Raw genomic sequence first — 20,903 nt, forward strand, 5'->3', positions numbered from 1 at the left:
TCTACCAAATCTCTTTACAAAACTCACAAGTTATTTAAATATTTTTCTTTCTCTTTAAATTTCCAGTGGTATTGTAGCAATACCAATAAAAGGAAAATGTACAAATATTAGAGTGCACCAAAAGAAACATAGACACACAGAGACACTACTTTAATATTGAATAATTTGATAAACTGGGAGATGGATGCTCAGGGAAGGTTTCAGGATCTGCTACTCCTACCACCAGGACATCTGCTTTTCAGAGGTCTCCTCATTGTCCTTGTGGAACAAAGGGGTTGGAAAGCAAGTTAACTTAAGTAGGCTTGGTTTAGAAATAGGTAGATAGGGCCTGCTGGTAATCGTCACATAATAAACCTAGTAACTTAAAATGGCCATTTGATAGCATCTCAAGGACAAAGACGACAATAGAGCAGGCTATGCAATCAACTACAGACATGGAGGACAAATAAGCAGACACTGTAAAAAATTCTCTTAACCAATGCCTTGTCCTTCACACCCATTTTTGAGTAGATGCTCTCAGTTCTTATTATATCAATCTCATTCACAATGTCCTCAATTACTCTGGCTCCTAATTTATCATTAGCCAGATGACCATTTTCCTGAGTGCTTTAACTCTAAAAAAAAAAAAATGCCTTAATATACCACTACTTAGCCAACAGTAATAAATACATACTCATGTATATTCATAAATATAAACCTACATACAAAGAGACTTACATTCACACACTGACAAACATGTTTGGATAAGAATAGTGTCGCTTTCAGTGGGTATGTATATATGCATGCATATGTTGATAATTAAACACACTTATATGAACAAGTTCATGAGCTATAAATATTTGTCCTCATGAAAATTAGAGGAAGTAAAATTTACCAACATTTGCAAATTTTTAGCTCATGAAAACTAATATAAGCCAATGGCCTAAGAAAGCACTGGTATGTGCTGGCAGGGACATTAAAGCCAAAATGTGAAAAATAAACACACACTACAGACCAAATATAATTTTGCTCCCCCACAATAGTAATATAAACAGAAAAGTTATATAAGAATATCTAACTTTTCTGACTTTCAACTCTTCTGAACTCATTAAACTCTTCTCAACTGTTGCTATGGTATATAAAAATTATATATTCTACTACTATTGATTAGAAAATTTACTTTTCATACTTTTCCTTTCTGAAAATATAATTATTTTATAGCATGTCTCGGCCAATTTTATTTTAAACTTTCTAAGAGTCCTCAGCATTCAATGCCTACCGTCCCTACTGATTAACAGAAAATGTCTGCTATGAGTCAGATTATGAGTCTGAAAACAGAAGTTATTACATGTAGCTTGAGTAATTAAATAATCTAGTACCAAGTATTACAAGTGGATTTATCAAAACTAGCTAAATGGGTATAATACAGAATTAGTGACAAGGAATGTATTTTTATTTGCCTTTCCCAAAGGTTTGAAAAGGAATAACTGATCTGCTATTGTCCTTGCTCCTACTAAAAAGAGAGAAAGGAGGCATCGACTATCATGGTTCCCTGGGAGCAAAGTTGACTCATGTAAAGAAGAGAAATGAGGAGTTCCCCAAACAGCATGGGGAACTCCTGGCCACCTCCACATTCACACATTCAGCACAAATTTTAGAAACACTGGTAAGAAATGGAAGGACAGTAAAGTTACATGAAAGCGCATCTGTGAAAGAGTAAATTCAATTCAAATATTTCATCATAGCGTTACTGGCTGTTCCTGAGCCACTGCCTTCTCAAAAAGGAAGTACCTCGAAGTTAGGGTATATTGTAGGTGTTAGAATTTCCTTGTCATTTTTTCTTTCTCACCTATTATCTTTTTTATTCTATGATCAAATGCATTTTGTTTCATTATCTTTACTTCTGTGGTTTTAGCAACAACTGACAATTATTGTTCATGCTTACAATAAGCCACATCCTATTAATAAAGATCTGAGCTAACTTTAGAGTGCCATTCAGCACAATTTAGGTGACTGAGTTTTTTGTATTCCATTTTGCCGCGGACTAGCGCAGCGGTAGACTTGCAGGACTGTCTCAGGATTGGGAAACTGTGAGGATGCTCAAGGAATCGGCGCATAAATGACAGACAGACACACTTCAAGAGTGAAGATCTGAATGTAATGTGCTCAAAATCATCATAGACTTTTATACCTTTTCTAACAATAGATGATTTCATATAATTCTTTCTCAGCATAAAATACTTTGTAAGGCATAAGACATCTACTTTGTTATTCATGTTCATGTGATCGATGTTCCATGCATGGCACATCAAACAATCTCAAGGTACTGAATCTACACAATCAGTTTTGTTTACACAGAACAGCATTCTTTAAGCTAGCTTTTCTTGATTCGTATCCCAAAACCACAATGATCAAAAACATTGATATTTACCTACTGGCACCTTTTACTTTTAGTGATCACGAGCAATATATTCTCTACGTAAGCATTTTGATTTTTATGGTGTTGTCTCATGTGAGAAGTATTATGATTATTATAAAACTACTATTGCCACACACTATTTTCTTTATCATGCATTTCCTGAAACTGTACACATATAAAGAAAAAGCAAAGTAAGTGAAAAAGTAGTATGATTATAGACAGGTTGCTAAGTTGTTACTATTTCTGAAACAATGACTATCTGGTTAATGGTTAAACTGCTTTGTAGGTAATTCCATCAGGCTTGTTTGCAGGTGACGCTCTTAGCAGCCTTGTTTCCATCAAGGAGGGGTTAATTACTGCGGGCTTGTTGCCTCAATTAGGCTTATAGGCATGTAGGCCTTGTTTGATCTGAACGCCAAAGTTTATCATGATGAAGCCCCTCGGGGACTGCGCCTGTCTTAGGTCGTCTGGAGTCACAGACATGAGGCTGGCCAGTGCCTTCTTTAGTCTGCCCCCGATCTTACCCGTCATTGACTGTCCAGTCCAGCGCACAGGGGAAGGGGGTCTTACTCACTTGGATGTGTCTGAGTGAAAGCCTCCCTCTTTCCACTAAGTTCACTGGCGTTCAGCGGCAGAGGCTGCCGCACCATTTATTATTTTATAGTGTGCTTTATTCCATACATTATGGTTTTGGATGACTTGGGGAAAATTTTAAAAGATTCAAAGGATGAAGTAAATAGATTTTTCTAACAGAATTTATCCAGCAACTTTCAATAGGTATATGATGTCTACCTACGCATTATTTGGTATATGGTATTATATAATCATACATTACAATATATTGTGTGTATGTTTGTGTGTGTGTGTGTATATATATATAAAAAACAACATACAGTAATACATCTTATGTAAGTCTGACCTTTCTGATATGACTGAATCAACTTTGACTTAAATTTGAGCAACCAGGGGCCTCCCTGGTGGGCGCAAGGGATTAAGACGCAGCACTATGAAAATGTCCGTAGTCACTGCAGCATGAGTTCAATCCCTGGCCAGGGAGCTAACCACATGGCGCAGCAGACCACTCCTGTCTCGCCCGCTGCTCCCCTCAGCAGTGTATTTCAATGGATCTGCCTGTTCTGTTCCCCACTCTGTCTCCGGTGAATCCTCTCACCCCCTTGCATCTCTGCTCTGCACCCCAGCTCTTGTATGTATAAATAAATAAATCTTAAAAAAAAACAAAACTGAGCAACCAACAGAAAAAACAAAGGATGTGTGTATGTCTCAAATATCCTATAAAACTCTTCACCTGTGGGCAGGGGATGGAAGAAAGAGGCTGCTTGTAAATGCTGAGTAAGAGGAGAAGGTAATGAAAGATACAATAACTATGGAATTATTGCAAAGAGTGGAAATAACCATGTCAGAAGTTAAGAATGATTCATTCTGGTTCATCCACTTCAGATTTTAAATGATGGCTGTTAAAACAAATGACAGAAATTGAGCTATCTCCCAAGTCATTCCTAACTAGCTGCAGTTTGCCTCCTTGAAGTGATAGGTTAACTTAGAACTTTACTAATGTTACCAAAAAAAAGGCTATATTACAGAGTTTTATTAACTCTCTGAGACTCTTTTTCCTTATATTTAAAAGTGAGCATAGCAGGATCTTCTTTGCATCACTAAGAATTCAGAAGTTATATAAAGCCTTTAGCAACTCATTGGAATAAATTCACTATATGATAAGGAGTGGTTGATATAATTTTGTATTTTCCTAAACTCTGTTAATAATGACAGATAATAGCTTGAATAATAAGTTTGCATCTCATATGTACTCCTATTTGCCCCATGCAATAAGTCAGGTGCAAATGTAAAGCAAGTATGCTAAATACTACTACTACTTCCAAATAAGACTTTTGATTATGATAAAAGATTGACATTTTATTTAACAAGTTATCACTATGTATTTACCATGAAAAGGTCAACATGTGTATACATTCTACAAAGAGCAAGTAGATTTAAGAGATCTAGCTCTCTAGAGATGAGTATTATCCTAGCTTATGTTCCATCTCCTTTAGCTCAAGTTTTTCTTTCAATATTTTCTAGAGCATACAGAGTGGAATTAAGTTAAATATTAAAATCTTGTCATAAGGGAATGGAAACTAAGTGATAGCAGACATTCATGAGTGAAGCTCTGAATAAGTACATCTGTTTCTCAACAGATCTTGCAAAAGTCTTTTAAACACAGCTTTAAAACCTATGCAAACAGACTTCAAAATTGCCCTCAACTTTTATGTTTGACCACATCCATAGCTTTTTGTAAAATTCAAGGTATGAATTGTTCCATAGCATTCTAAAAGATCAGGGACTTCTGGGCCTTTAAATCATAATTCTCAAAAAGTATAAATTGTGTCTAACTAAAATAAGATTGATATTTTGACTTAGACTTTAACTATGATCGACTTCTCTTTCAGAGTGAAAGAAATACAGATTGAGAAAAGAATTTTAAAAGTGAATGCCAGAATCTGTACACCCAGTGGGTTACAGATGTATGAAAGTGGTGGCAGAGAGCCACTCCACTTCCTTCAAGATCCAAAAATATTTGGAAGGAATCCCCAGAAGGAAAGATGTCCGACAGACATGTTCTCTTTGGGGTTTCCTGCCTCCTTGCTTGCCAAGCTTCCTAGACCCCATCGTTTGTTAATAAAGTTCACCAAAAAGATTTTATGAAATGTTGATTTCACAGAGTGAAACTTACATTAAAGGCATTTTTTGTAGCTGAAGTTTCCTGCATCTGCATTTCCCTATTTCACAAACCCAAGGCAGCGTGACTTGGAGAGTTGTAAGCAAAAGGTGACACATGATGCACTTAGTATTGGAGGGATAGTTGCACTAAGCATTGAATCCAGAACTGCAGACTAAAGCTAAGACACTGCAATAGAGAAGCTGCTTCACCCTGAGGGTCTCATTATAACCCTTAATGTTTCTGCTTCTATTGTAAAATGTAATCCTGAGAGACGCATAATTTGCACTGTGCAAATTAACACAACAGAAACACAGATATAGGAAGTGAAGAAAGCTAAAGGTGCTTTTTGTCACCTAATCAATGACATCCAAGAAAGAAACAAATAGTTTTCAAATATCCAAAACATTCAGCATGAAAAAGAAGAGCTAAGACTACTAATTCCAGTTTACAGAAATTATATTTTTTATATAATTAGTTACTTTTGTCAGTTGGAAAGTCAGGGTATTTTTTTTTAAAGCACCTGAAGTTTTACTATGGATGTTTGCTATATTTAAAATGCACAAAACTATTCAGTTATATAAACATTTAATAAGGATCTAAATACTTAGGCCCTTAGGATAAAGGGTAAATAAGGTTTTATGCCTTAAGACATCAGTGTAGCACTATACACATTATTATTTAATAAAGATATATTTCCACACAAAAACAAAACTATGTATAGACAAACTATAAATCGGAGACATTCAGTAGGGGAGGGGGAGAGAGAGGGGTCAAAACAGAGGAGGGAAGAGCACAAGCGACTATGGTGATGGTGCATGGGTGAAATCAGTGGTGGGGATTTCATGGGGATTACACCTGAGAGGAGAAATCAAACATTGTACAATAATGCAAAATGATGTAAAATATATATGTATATTAAAATATAAAATGTGTGTTTCAAACTGCTGCAACCATATTCAATAGGGAACTCTGCTTCAATGCAGAAATAAAGATGCATGCATAAACACTCAATGGAAATTAAGGTTGGCAGAGGCAAAAGATCCAAAAGAAACACTTGTAAGAAAAAAAATCATCACTTATGAAAAGTAAACAACCAATTTCAAATCAAATATTTTTTTTAAAAATGCAAATTTTAAGAACAGGGCCCCCTGAAATTATATTTTTCTGTAAGAGACAATAGACAAATGAGTGCTTGATTAATAGCTAGCACTATCAGTGGAATAGTTACACTTCGCACTGAATCCAGAACTGCAGAGAGAGGGAAAAATAGGAGAGGTGTACAAGACAGATGGAAAAAGATGTACAATACAGATATAATTTGATATGTATATATTTACACACATACATATTTATAACTAAATGAATAATTCTCCATGATTGCAGCATATTAACTTTACCCATAAACCTTCAATTATCTTATTCCGACCAAGAATTCCTTCTATCCGAATCTCACTGGACCTCAAATCTGCTTCCACCACAAATTTTACTGTTATCATCACTAACTCCCCTCCATACTTGGGTTTTCAATTCAATTACCAGATAGAACTGCAGAAGAAAAAAGTGATCCAAATAAGAAGTGCAATGGAGAAATGAGCTTTCAGTGGAACACAGCAATGAAGAATGAACTTGTTTCCTGGGCACTGACCTCAGAACAGAAGCTTCAGTGGTCCTTTCCCATAACACTTGGCTCCTCCTCCCCCCACGGCCCTTACCACAGAGCATGTATCAGAGTCAGAGCAGAGACATTCCTGTCTCCAGACCAGGGAAGGAAACATCAGTTCCTTTACTGAAAGCGTATTTGGAACTTACAGTTCCGTTCTCTTCATCATTGCCTGGAAACAATAGCTTTTGTTTATATTTTATAATTTCTGTGAGTTTTGCCATTGCTGTTATTACTTGGCTTTATATGTTATATAAATAAAAGTTTAATATATAAACCTTTATGAACCTGAAGTGTGTTTTAAATTATTTTCACGTAAACTCCTCTTATAAAAAGTCAGGTTTCAGAATGAATGTATCAGAAACAAGAGCTGCTAAGGAATTTTATTTTCTGTTAAGGAATAAATTCTGATCACTCAGAAAAAGGAGGTAGTCCAAAAGGAAAGAGAACAAACTTCTGATAATTTAGAGACAACTTCTTGTCTGGTAAATGATAATAACTAGGCTCTACCGTTGAAAGCTATGCCAATGTTTAGCAATGTCCTGAAGAGTATTCTCTGTAATCGACCATTAAGGATCACAACATCAAATATCCATGGCCTCAGGAAGATAACCCAAATGGCTGGGACAGTTAAACATAGGAATAAAGAGGGCAAATCCAGCCTAAGTCATTCATGTGTTTTTGTCTTTTAATTGTATCCTCAACCAAACAATTTCCAGGGATTACATCAGCAAACCTATGCAGCAGCCAATCTGCATTTTCTTCCTAGACAAACAATAAAGAGAGAGCAGAAGGAAGCTGGGAAGCTAGACATTGCTTCTGTTATTTTGACTTCAAGGAGGCTGGGCAATCTCATTAAAATCAAATATATGATGTTGCTTTATCTCATTTAGCTACCATTCATGACATGAGTGTGACCCACAAGTTATGGGTCTGCATAGTCTAGCCCCTTGGTTGATTAAGGAAAATAAAAGGAACAAAATAAAGACTGAACTTGGAAAAGGATAGATGAGGAGAAGAAAGGTCAGGGAAAGTTACAGCACAGAGTGAATAAGCATAAACAAAGCCAGAAGACTTGGAGAAGTTCAGTGCTAATGAAAAAAACAAGAACACAGGGTGGGGGAGGGAAGGATGTAAAAGCCAGCTGGAATAAGAGAAAGCAAGAAATACAGGAGCCAACAGAAATCCAAGGACAGAAAGTATTGGAGATTGAAGGGAACAGGAAATTTATTGGAAACCAAGTTGTTTTTCCTTTTGTATCCAATGCAATTCTATTCCAGGCCGAACTCTACTCTCAACCACAAAGAGGACAGAGGGGAAGTCAAAACTCATGGGCAGGAGCCAGAAGCTTTGGAAAGACAGACTAGAGGAAACATGATATGACAGCAGATTCCCCTGAGAGGAGATGCAGGAACAGAAGGGTGGCAGCACCACCGTTTTCCAAAATTAGGTGAAATAGAAACACAAATAGTTGGGCTACAACTCAGAGTTACGGAATCAGAATTTCCAGCACATTTAATAACCATCTCAGGTGATTCTATTAACAGAAAATTATAGTAAGTAATGGTTTAGTGGTGAAAATGGAGGGTTCTGAAACTAGAGCTACCTGAATTCAATTTCTAGCCAGACTAATCATTAGCTGTTGACCAAGATTAATCTATTAAAGATTTGTGCATCTTAATTACCAAATCCATGTAATGAATTGTTGTGAGGATTTAAAAGTGACTGAATGTAGAGCAGGTAAAATATGGAAAGATTGATTAAAAATGGAAAGATTGAGGATATAAAAATGTTGCATTTCCCTTAAAACATCAGGGAGCAAACTTTTCAAGGGGACAGAGATGGTATTTGACCTGGTCTCATCATGCATGAGGCAGACAGCCCCCCCCTTTTGGAATAAATATGTGAACAGCCTTCTCCAAGAACATTTTTTTTTTTTACAAAAGCACATGTACTAATTCAAAATTATAGGTTACTTCAAGATCTAGCATTCTCATGCTTAAGGATAAAGATTCTTGAAAAACGAACAAACAAAAACAAACAGCTTATTCTGAGATGCACAGCCCCAACTCCACTATTGCATTTCATTCACCTATAACTCACCTTACTTCACAATTCCATTCTTTAGTCATGTCCCAATGTATTATTCCCAACAATCATTTATTTTTTCTATAGAATTACAAAGATCTCTACCTTTTCCATTTATAGGACTCATATTTTTATTTTTTTTCCAAGTGGAAACTCAATTCTGTAACAGCTCCACCACTTTCTCTGTCTCTTTACTGAACATATCCATCATCTTCTGGCCTCCAATGAAGCATTAGTAACCCTTGTGGAAAGCAACTCACCCGTTACCCTCTCACATAAGAGATGGTTTAGTTTCCTGCATCTTGCTTAGCGACTGGCATGGAAGGCATCTTAAATTTCTATTACTTTTTTAAGTCTGTTACTCTGGTTCATTTGCACAAAATCTCTACTCCTTTGAGATTCATGTAGTAAAGCCACACTGTCCTTTATCCCTACTTGAGAATTTGATCCCTCACAGTTCAAGGTCATTAGAACTTAGTACATCATCATTCTTATCACCTGAAATTTTTGACAACATTCTACAGTGAATCAGATATTTGACTATACCCAGATTATATTCCAGATTATATCTCAGATTTCCTGGGAAATCACTGGAATTTTACTCCATTACAGTCATTAATTTATGAGGTCGTACAAAAGGAACACTTCGCCTATGACAGCTCATCTACTAAGTTTCTAAGTACAATTGCCTATCTTTCCAACACTAAAATTCAGTGTTCATTCATAACTAAAATTTTTGGCTTCATTAGTACTATAAATGTAGAACTTTGTTTTCAACTTGTCTTACATTAATAGAATCTCAACAAAGAGGATCTTAAGAATGGCAATGCACTTGGTAGCACTCTAAGGAATCACAGTGTAAGAAAGATAAACAACTCTTTCTCAAGATGAATGAGTTCATTCTTCAAAACACATCTTCTGCTTCAAACAACATTATTGATTTAATATAAAATATTAATACCAAAAATATAAACAGTCTCAAAGGAAAGAACTATAAACTGCTGAGGTTAATATATAGGTTGGAAAATAGGACAGACATATAAATACTCACAACAGACAAAGTTAAATTCAACTAAGTGAAGACAGGCACCAATCAGAGAAGCACATTTAAAGCAAAACTATAGAGAATTGGACATGTGTTGCCTTCGGGCACTTACCTTGTAAAAGTCTAAAATTACATAAGCCAAATATTCACATAAATTAAAATTTTAATGAAAGCAAAGAAATACGATTTTTTTTTCAAAAATAGTAACAGTTGTTAGCACATTATACATGCACACACAGATATAAACACATACTTATTGACAGAGGAATTAATAAGCCTACAAGATGCCTTTTGAACAGAGCAAATATGCAAACTTCTAAAATGACTTATCGAGAAAGACAGACACACAGACTGGGAGACACACCAAACACAGAATTATGAAACAAGGGAAGTAAACTAAGATTTATAAAGAAAAGGTTAAGAATAAATTATGTTTACCAACTTCATGTTTGTCAAATGGTAACATTTAAGGTAATTTTATGTCAAAGGAAATATTATATAGGAACTATCCATTTAATCATTAATTCATTTAATAAATTTTATTGATCTGTATCACACATAAAGCAGGAATAAATTTTGTATCTCTAAAGCTAAATACTGAAATGGGCATAACATTATTTATAATTTTTTCTCATTTTTATTTATAGTGAAAACCATTGGAAAAGTTTTTTTCACAAAATATTACTTTTTCAGGAAGCACCCAATCTTTTTATCCCTTTTTTAAACTATAAGTTGTTACTCTGCACAAAATGCTAGCATAAGATGAACAAGTTCTAATGTATGCCATAGTAATAAAGTTAATACCGTGTTATACACTAGAAAGTTGCTAAAAGAGTAGTTATATGTTCCAGGCACAAAAAAAGAAATGGTAATTGTGCAGATGTTAGCTAAGTCTATGGTGGTAATCATTTAGCAAGATATATATATATATATATATATATATATGTAAATATATATATACACACATACACACACACACATATATATATCTGTACATCTTAAACTTATACCACAATGTATGTCAAATATATCTCAGTAAAGCTAGAAAAAGTTTGCATATTACCTGCAATGTAATCATCTCAAAAATTTTATAGTGTGGCAAATGAATATATTTTTACTATTCAAATTCTATTGCAAAGTTGGTATTTTTTCACCTTCCCTATTAATTTTTCAACTAGCTTGTTCAGTCAAACCTCTTTTTGAGAATAACTAGAACAAGTTATTAATGAAAAACACATTTAATGGAGTTGCTAAAGTAGTGAATATGTCAGGGGCCAATATAACATGCAGAAGAAAAACAAAATGTAACCCTAATGATCACAGGACAGAAGCATTTGCCAGTTCTACATCAGCAGCTCAGAAGTTTATCAGAGCTTCCAGAGCCTTAGACGACAGGGAGAAAATTATGTCTTCAGGTTGCAGCATAGAGAAGACATGTAATGTAGAAGATCTTGTAAATACCCAAGATCATTAAGAAAAATTCCTGAAGGGATGAAAAGTAAAGGTGAATAGAAAATACCAATCCTCACAATGAAGAAGGAGTGGCCTCAAATAAACTCATTATCCATCTTGCTTAAGGTAAGTTATCCTTACACTCAATGCCTGCACTCAATTTATGCAAAACATAAATCCTTTCTGGATAGTATCGCTCATTGCCCCTACATAAGGTCTATTTTTTCATATCAGATTCTAATATCAAATTGAAAATTAGCAGAAGTTTAGGGAGGGAAGATACATGAAACAAACCAAATGATGATCTGAATATTAGAGTTATCAGATATAGAGCTTAAAATAACTGCTAAATATTTGAGAATTCATGATAGGATGGATTTTGGCAGATAACTAAGAACTAGTTTTGAAAACCATATGGAAATGCATTAACATGAAAATATTACTAAATGTAAGAACTCAATAAATTAGATTAACAGTATATTAGACAAAGCTGAAGTTGGAACAAGTGAAAAGGAATATAAGCAAGAAGAAACTAATTAGAACTAACATGGATTAGAAAGGATGAAAAATGCAAAAATGAATGTAAGAAGTAAATGGGGAAACGGGGAGATTTCTGAAATTCTTCAAAATGGAAGGCCCAAGTGGAGATACTAACAATAAACAGAAAGTAATATTTGAGTATGGTTGAAAAATTTGTAAAACTTATGAAAGTGGGCCTCCCTGGTGGTGCAGCAGGTTGAGCGCAGCGCTGTGAAGCTGTTCACAGCCTCCGTGCCACCGGTTCGATTCCCGTCAGCCAGGAAGATTCCCACATGGCGCCACAGACCTCGCCTGCTTCGCCTGCTGCTCCCCTTAGCAGTGTATTTTGGTCCTTTTGCCTGTTCTGTTCCCCGCTCTGTCTCTGGTGGATTCGCTCACCCTCCCGCACCTCTGGACTGAACCCCAGCGCTTGTATAAATAAATAATCTTTTAAAAAAAGGGGAGTTTAAAAAAAAACTTATCAAAATCCACAAATATCAACTCATAGACCAAAGAAATGCTAGGAACGATTAGCAGATACTTAAACTATATTTAGACACATTATAGTCATATTGTTGGAAACCAAAAGCAATGAAAAGAGAATGAGAGATACACCATTATCAAAGAAACAAAAATTAAATTAATTGGTGATTTCATTGTTTCTGGATTCTGCTGCATCTCTTGAGAAATGAGTATTTCTAATGATGCCATGCATTATAATTTATATGGGATATACATGTACAGTCAATATCACTGATATTTATGCACACATATATGTGAATGTGTCACAATAAATGTAATTTCAAAGAAAAACTGAAAAAAATTACTAGATTTTTAGTAAAAAATATAAAAATGGAGCCTCTCTGGTGACACAGGGGTTAAAGTCTCAGTACTATCAAGATATTGCCAGCAACTGTGGTGTGAGTTCAATCCCTGGCCAGGGAGTTAGCCCACATGGCATAAAGACCTCTCCTGTCTGCCCGCTGCTCCCCTCAGCAGTGTATTTCAGTAGATCCACCTGTTCTGTTCCCCACTCTGTCTCTGGTGAATCCTCTCACCCCCTGCACCTCTGGCCTATACCCTAGTTCTTGTATGCATAAATAAAAATAAAAAGAAATTAAAACATACTTCTAGTTGAGGAAAAATAATTTCAGATAAAATAATGGAGATAAAGGAATCAAGAACAGGGCCTCCCCGGTGGCGCAGCAGTTGAGCACTGGGTTGCGAAGCAGCCCGCAGCCTCTGCAGCACTGGTTTGATCCCTGGCTGCTCCCCGGCCACCGGAGGAGAGTCCCGCATGGCGCGCAGACCTCCCCTGCCGCCCGCTGCTCCCTCAGCAGTGTACTTTGGTCCTTCTGCCTGCTCTGCTCCCCGCTCTGGCTCTGGTGAATTCTCTCACCCTCCCACACTTCTGACTGTACCCAGTGCTGGTATAAATAAATAAACAAACAAACAAACAAATAAATAAATAAATCTTTAAAAAAAAAAAAATCAAAAACAAAGAAGAGGAAAAATATGCGCATAAACATAAATGTATGTATATAGACTATAAATATGTATTGCAGATATAAACAGTATCTCTAACAATAATATAAAAAGCAGAATCTGGCAAATTGAGTGAAATTATTGTGCTAACATTCTTAATAAGTTAAACAGCACTAATTTTTATCATTTTGAATTATCAAAGCTTATGTGTGGAGTCTATGGACAGCAACCAAGAGTCCAGTGAAACCAGTCTAGCATATAACTAACAAGCTAACTCGGGGAAAGTAAATAATAATGCTACATAAGGGGAAGAAAAAGTAACAAAGAATGCTTGAGAAAATAAAGGTTGGATGATAGTTCAGTTATTTTTTGAAAATCCCTCCCTAATCTTTCTAAGGCATTTAGTAAAAATACTAACAGCTACTTAGCTACAAACTAAAATCTCTATATTCACATTATCCTCTGATCTAACTTAAACAGAAATGTAATACATTTAGGTTAAATTCCAGAAAACTTTTAACACTAAATATTTTACTTCAAATCATAATTACTGCTGACAGCAAACATTAAAGGTTTGTATATAATGTAAAATAAGAATGAAATTATTCTCACATAATCTACAATTTTGTTTTGAGAAATCGATTTAAAACATATTTGTGTTAGAATTTAGAACCTTTGATAATTTATTGTTGCAAAGGAATATTAATATATGAAGAGATTTAGCTACTATTTAAGCAGTACTTAGAAATCAAAGAACTGCTTTATCCAGGAACTTTAATCAAAACTTTAAGCCATTATTCAAGTAGCCTTCAACAAACCCATTTGAACAGAGACAAATATAGAAAATAAAACAGGCCCCACAGAATAATAAGTTTTAACCTCCTGATCTATTAAGGGAATAGTTTGCAAAACCAGTTATAGGCAAAAAAATTAGAAGAACTAAAGAATTTACTTAGTGAAGCTATGGTAGAGTAAACCTTTCATTGGCTGATTTTTGTTTGGTAATAAACTGTGAAACTTCAAATGTGTGTATTTGTATTTATACAAACACACACTATTTAGTTTTAACCCAGTAATTTTTCAGGGGTATATTATTATCTTTAATGTGCAAACTGAACATTTAAGATCTAGCCAGACTACTGCTTGCATAAGACCACAAAATAAATTTGTAGGAGAAAATGTCTAGGTCCCCAGTCTTCTGTTCTCAAACACAGGATTCTTTCAAAATACAGCAATCTATCTGTCCCAGCTGCAACCAAATTATCTCAAATCACAAGGGTTCTGCTCGAGTCTCTCTTTCAGAATGAAGAATTGGTTACATTCTACACAATCTCTACATAAACTCCAAAATCATTTTCAAATTCTTCCCATCAAAGCTTGACTATGTTCTATGAAATGAAAATGCATAGTAATAATATTCACCTGCCACCATTAAAACCAAACTCAGTTGACAACAGGTCTTCATTTTTATAATAATATTCACCTGGGCCTCCCCGGTAGTGCAGCAGGTTGAGCACAGTGCTGTGAGGCTGTCCATAGCCTCTGCATCATGGGTTCGACTCCTTGCCAGCCAGGGCGATTCCCACATGGCCCAGCAGACCTCTTCTGCATCGCCTGCTGCTCCTCTAAGCAGTGCTTTTGGTCTGTCTGCCTGTTCTGCTCCCCACTCTGTCTCTGGTGAATCCTCTCACCCTCCCATGCCTCTGGCCTGTACCCCAGCTATTGTATAAATAAAAAAAATATTTTTAAAAAAAGAAAACTTTAAAAAATAATAATATTCACCTGCCACCACTAAAACCAACTCAGTTGACACCAGGGTCTCATTTTTATCACTTTAAAATTCATTTAACATATATTTATCATTGTAATACAATGTGTGACTCCTGCAACGTGCTATGAAGAATTTCATGGTCCCATAAGCATGGGGTGCGCATGGCCTAGAAGGATAAAGATTCATTAATTTATTTATCCAGCATGTACTTATTGGGCACCAAAAACTAACTAGGCATTTTGTTGCTGAGACACCTGGGTGGATTTTTCTCCTTTTATGATTCACAAAGCCTGGAAAGTAATTAAATATCAAATAATCACAAAAATATATAATTCACATTATATATAATGAATAGTGCACTGGGCAATATCAGATTACAAGGGCTGCTGGCCTTGAGAAACTGCAAAAGATTTCATGAGAAAGCAACATTTGAGTTGAAATCTGAAGGGGGGATAAAAGTTAATAAGCTGAAAAGAATCTCCCTGGCAAGACTCTTTGCTTCCATGGCAAGCAAAGGAAATATGATTAGAGAATTAAAAGGGCACGGTGGCAAAAACAAAAGAGAATACCTAACATGATGTTGCAGGTAATTGAAATAAAAAGATCATTTGAAATTTCAGGGAACACATTAAAATTTTGGTATTCATTCTGAAGCACAAAAGGAATTCACAGGTTGTGAAGCAGGGAAATAGCATGATTCTATTTGAAATACATTTCCTAACTCGCCATATAAGGAGATACAGAGGGATTACAATAGTTTAATAGATTGCATGGAAGATAATGCCATTTTAAAATTGGTAGTGGCGGTTAAGGTGGAAGAGTAGATGGATTTGAGAGAAATTCCACATTTCTCTCAAATGTGCAACGGTAGGACTGTAAAACTGTAGGACTCAGTGATGGGGGAAGAAAGAAAGGAGCTTTTGGTTTGTGGTTTGCATAATGGAAGGAACTCTGAAGGTGCCTCCTGCAGTAGGAAATACTGGAGAAGTTCTGAGTTTGCAAGGAGGAGAACATGAATCCAATTTTGGGAATGTTAAGTTAGAATTACTTTTGAGACATTCACATGAGCAGGTGAACATCAGGACTGGACCTTGAGAGACAGATATGGGAATATAAATCTGGAAGACACTGAATTACAAAGAGGAACTGAAACTGCGAGGTATGATGTCATGAAGAAGTTGAACATTTACACACAAATACAGGCCACTGAGTCAGCCAAGAGACTGAGGAAGCAGAAAGGTAGAGCGTAAAGCAGTGAAAACACTTTGAACTTAAGCCAAGGAAGGAGATACATTTCATGGAGCCAAGTGTCCAGTGCCAAGGCTGCTGTAAACCCTCACAGAACAAGACATAACAAAACTTCAGTTTAACAAGATTAGAACAAAAACAGAATTATGCACAGAATGTCAGAAAAGTCCAGAAAAAGAGTAATAACGATGGAAGAAAAGAGTTGTTCAAAAGAGATTTAAGCTATATATGAGGGATGAATAGGAGTATCACAGTCAAAGCTGTTAGGATATTAGAAAGTAATAGCAAAGAAGGTGCAATTATTTCTCCAAAATAAAGCAAAAATTCTTCATTATGCTGCTCACAAATCCTATGACATTACGATACCCAAGCAGTCATACTAATCACTTTTAATCACTTTTACTTGCCATGCTTCCACACCTTAACAGGGCAAAGTATAAATCTACAGCTAGAAGTCTAGCTGCTATTATTTTCCCCAAGGCCCAAAGTTGAGAATATGTGTTGGTGGACACTAATGATAAAGGACTGATCACAAAAATATGCAAAGAGCTGATGAGACTCAACAACAACAAAGAAAATAATCCAGTCAAAAAATGGGCAGAAGAGCTTAAAAGAAACTTCTCTGAAGAGGAAATGCAAATGGCCAACAGGCATATGAAAAAATGTTCAACATCACTTGTCATCAGGGAAATGCAAATCAAAACTACCATGAGATACCATCTTACACCAGTGAGAATGGCACATATTAAAAAAACTAGCAACAACAAATGTTGGCGAGGGTGTGGAGAAAAAGGAACTCTTCTGCACTGTTGGTGGGAGTGCAAACTGGTCCAACCACTGTGGAAAGCTGTATGGAGATTTCTGGACCTACTAAACATAGAGCTTCCATATGATCCAGCAATTCCACTCCTAGGTATTTACCCAAAGGACACAGAAACATCAATTCCAAAGAACACCTGCACCCCTATGTTTATAGCAGCACTGTTTACAATAGCTAAGCTTTGGAAACAACCCAAATGCCCAAAAATAGATGACTGGATCAAGAAGATGTGGTACATATATACCATGGAATATTACTCAGCATTCAAAAAAGATAAACACATGCAATTTGCAGCAACATGGATGGCGCTGGAAGGGATCATGCTCAGCGAAATAAGCCAAAAAGAAAAAGAAAAATACCGGATGGTCTCACTCATAACAGGAATCTAGAAAACTTAAATAAGGGACCAGGAAAATGAATAACTATAAGAAAGTGAAAATCAAAATCAACAAAAAACTATGAACCAGAGACACTTTTAGGGGGCGGGGGTGGGAGGGGAGGGATTGGGGTCAGAATGGGGGGGCTGCAATTGTATGGGGAATATAACAATAAAATTTATTAAAAAAAAAAAATATGTGTTGGTGGGTGGAGGTTGGAATACAATGTCAATACAGTAAAAAAAAAAAAATCAAATAAAGTCTCAAGCTACCACAATAAAACTTAAGGATTCCAGATTACTTAACAGATTGACTACTAAAGAGAAAACAGAAGACTAAAATGCAGGAAAATTAAATATAAACAGCGGTAAATACACACAGATAAAAAATATTTTCCCTCTCTTTCACTGTCAACCACAGGCTTGACATCACGTGATCAATGCCACAAATAAAGAATTGGGATAAATGATCTCTTAAAGAATACACTATTCCAATTTATACAACTAACATTACAATCACACACTGATACACTGAACTGAGAATACATTAATGTAATCACTTCATAGGAAAAAGGGTGCCTACCATTAGAACAGTTGATTTAAAGTGACATAATTAAATCAAATTTAGCCACTAAAATATTATAATTAATATAAGTTATTATTTTAAGAGGAATCAGGAATAAGCATTTTTTCATGCAGCAAAAAATTTTACAGTAGCTAAACCCTCAGTGTCCTTCCTCTTTTCTATATTTTCACATTCAAGTAACATTGATCACTGCTATACATTTTAAATTTTAAGCTCTTTTAAAGAAAAAGTAAATTTTTATATCCTGTCTTCATTTATCTGCCATTTCTGGTTGACAGTGTCTTAAACCGCAAATATATGGATACCAAGTTGTTTGTTGTCTTAAAATTGACTTTCAGGAATCACGTGTGAATGTATTTTTGTCGGGAGGAGCTAATCACATTTTCCCCCCAAGATCTTAAAGTGCAATGAAGCACAAATATATTAAATACTTAATGAAATGACAGCTAATTTCATGCTACTAGGTTTTCCTACTTTCTTTGTTGGGTTCATTCCGTTTTCTGCCTCAATTTTTAACACGTGTTGTCTTTGTTACACAGGACAAGGAGGGACCTCAGTCTGCGGGCACTATCCTTGGAGGAGTGCCTCCAAATACAAAATACCTACTGCCTCCTTCCCTAAGAAAAACAGAGAAGGAACAATTTTCTTTAGGCGACCTGCAAAGGACCAAGGTAGGGATTCTGCTGCATCCTTTCCGTAGGGGCGGGTCTGCACGTTCAAGCAGAGAGATGCTGGGAAACCTCTCCAGGGTGAGGCCTAACGCTCCAGAACTGCTGCAGAAAGGGCCCTCGGGTGCGGAGCTGACTTAACAGGGGGAGAGGAGACGAGGAGGTCGACGGGGTAGAGTTCTGGTTGGCAGTTTGCAAGAAGGTGGGCATACCCTGGACCGCACGGTAGTACCTGCGCGGGGTCGAGGGCCCCTGCCACTGAATCCCCGATCCAGAGATGCTCCCGAAGAAGCTGCTGGTAGCTGAGACAGTGCTTCACCGCGGAGGGCACATTCCCCATGGCGGGGCTGCTCCTGCAGATGGCTACAGGCACGCGGGGCGGGCGCCGTGCGGGGCGACTGCGCCAGTCCCGGCGCGCGCCCCTCCCAAGTGCGGGCAACAGCACCAGCCCTGCTCCGCGCACTGCGGCGGCGCTGAGGGCGGGGAACGCACGCAGCCGCGCCGCGGGCAGGGGGTGCAGGAGGCACCTGGGCAGAGGCCGGCAAGCGCAGAACCCGGAGAGGGAAGATACTGAGCCAAAGGATCCTCAGGTGTGCGCGTTTTTGCTCTTGGCGCCCAGCACGCAGGGCTCGTTGCATCTGCACGCGCCCCACTTAGCAACTCCTCACCTGGTTCAGATCTGCTTGAGAAGGAAAAGAATCTAAATAAGAGGAAGGAGGGGAGTGCATTTTTTGTCTCGGTGAATTTGTTTACTTCCAACTCCAGTCTTTACTGCTGTGTAGATCTGCCCTGCATTGAACTCCTTAGGTGACGCTTAGAACAACAAACTCGATTTTAAAAATATTTTGAGGCTGTCTGCAAGGTTAAAACACGTACATACATCAGTCGAATAAATAATGCATATGATACTAGATAAGTGATGTCACAGGTAACTTGGCAGGCCAGTAAGTTATCGGTAAATTGATATTACGAGTTAAGCACCAAAATGAAATTAAGTTGCTTAAGACACACACGGGACACAATTCATTAGAACTGAAAATTCTAACAAATCTTCAGACTAGGAGTAATTTTTGACCCAGGAACAAGTTCAGGAGATGATCCTGGGACAGACCACCTCCTACCTCCCCCACTTACACAAGCACATTTACATCACATGGACCCACTTAAATTTTTGTCCAAGTGGGCTGAACAGCTTGCAATTTATAGGCATTCTTCAAGAATAGCCAGGTATGCATGGCCAGGACAGGAGTCAGGCCTACTGCTTGCTGCAGCTAACACAAATTAGGAGCTGATTGATGCATCCACAGTTAAACAAACAAATGAAAAAATCCAAAAATTACCTGGTAAAATATAATATAAATATACTTAGCAGGAATTTACACCCAGCAATAAATGAACCATGGTTACCACCTGTGAGGGTGGTGAGACTTCCACTAGTAACAGAAAGAAAGCAGTTCAGGCAAAAATCTTAAAAGATGAGACATATCATGCAATCCTTTAGTGAAACAGCACTGCAAAGGAAAAAGAATGACAGGATCTTAGATCTTTCAAAGCTTTGACCAAGGATGGCTAACTTGGAGAACATGATCTCCAAGTTATTGGATGCCTTTAAAACTCTCTAAAGCACTAAAAGTTCCAATCATTTACCTGAACAAATGATTTTATAGGTCTATATTCACAGTGCTAAATCTCATTGTACCTTGACTTCAGCAAGCTAAGCTGTTATCCCATTACAGTTTACATGTATTATACAATTTGCATCTACTGGCATTTTTTTCCCCATGCTGTTGTAATTGTACAACAGAGATCATGATATTTGAGTGAATGTAAAAGGGATCCAATTTATGAACAGATTTAATAAATCCTTCATAATGGAGTCATTCAAAACTTGAAAATCTTATAATTATTATGTAACTATAAATTTTGGAGTACATGACTTCCAAGATAAGTCAAATACTGTATGATCCTCCACTTCTATGAACAAGAATACCTTGTAATAATTACTGCTTAATCATTTTCTAAATAGGAAAGGTCACACAGTTGTTGTTCA

The 20,903-nt window shown here is 36.7% G+C and overlaps 1 protein-coding gene across 8 annotated transcripts in view; it reads right to left on the reverse strand.

The window, feature by feature from the left end:
• HMGCLL1 (3-hydroxymethyl-3-methylglutaryl-CoA lyase like 1) overlaps positions 1-20,903 on the reverse strand; it is a 255,407-nt gene that overhangs the window by 120,442 nt on the left and 114,062 nt on the right. Inside the window, exon 1 of one of the 8 annotated variants that reach the window (XM_037519879.2) lies at positions 19,086-19,208. The exons of 6 other annotated variants lie outside the window; for them this stretch is intronic. In XM_037519879.2, the coding sequence (XP_037375776.1) occupies positions 19,086-19,193 (108 nt within the window). In that variant the 5' untranslated portion in view covers positions 19,194-19,208. Of the gene's footprint in view, positions 1-6,780; positions 6,793-19,085; positions 19,209-20,903 lie in introns of those variants that run through there. One more of the 8 variants, XM_054698889.1, reaches the window with a different exon arrangement.

The sequence above is a fragment of the Talpa occidentalis genome, unplaced genomic scaffold, assembly GCF_014898055.3.
Source record: "Talpa occidentalis isolate TD23 unplaced genomic scaffold, MPIMG_talOcc4v2.1 talOcc4.2, whole genome shotgun sequence".
In the NCBI taxonomy this organism is placed as follows: Eukaryota; Metazoa; Chordata; class Mammalia; order Eulipotyphla; family Talpidae; genus Talpa; species Talpa occidentalis.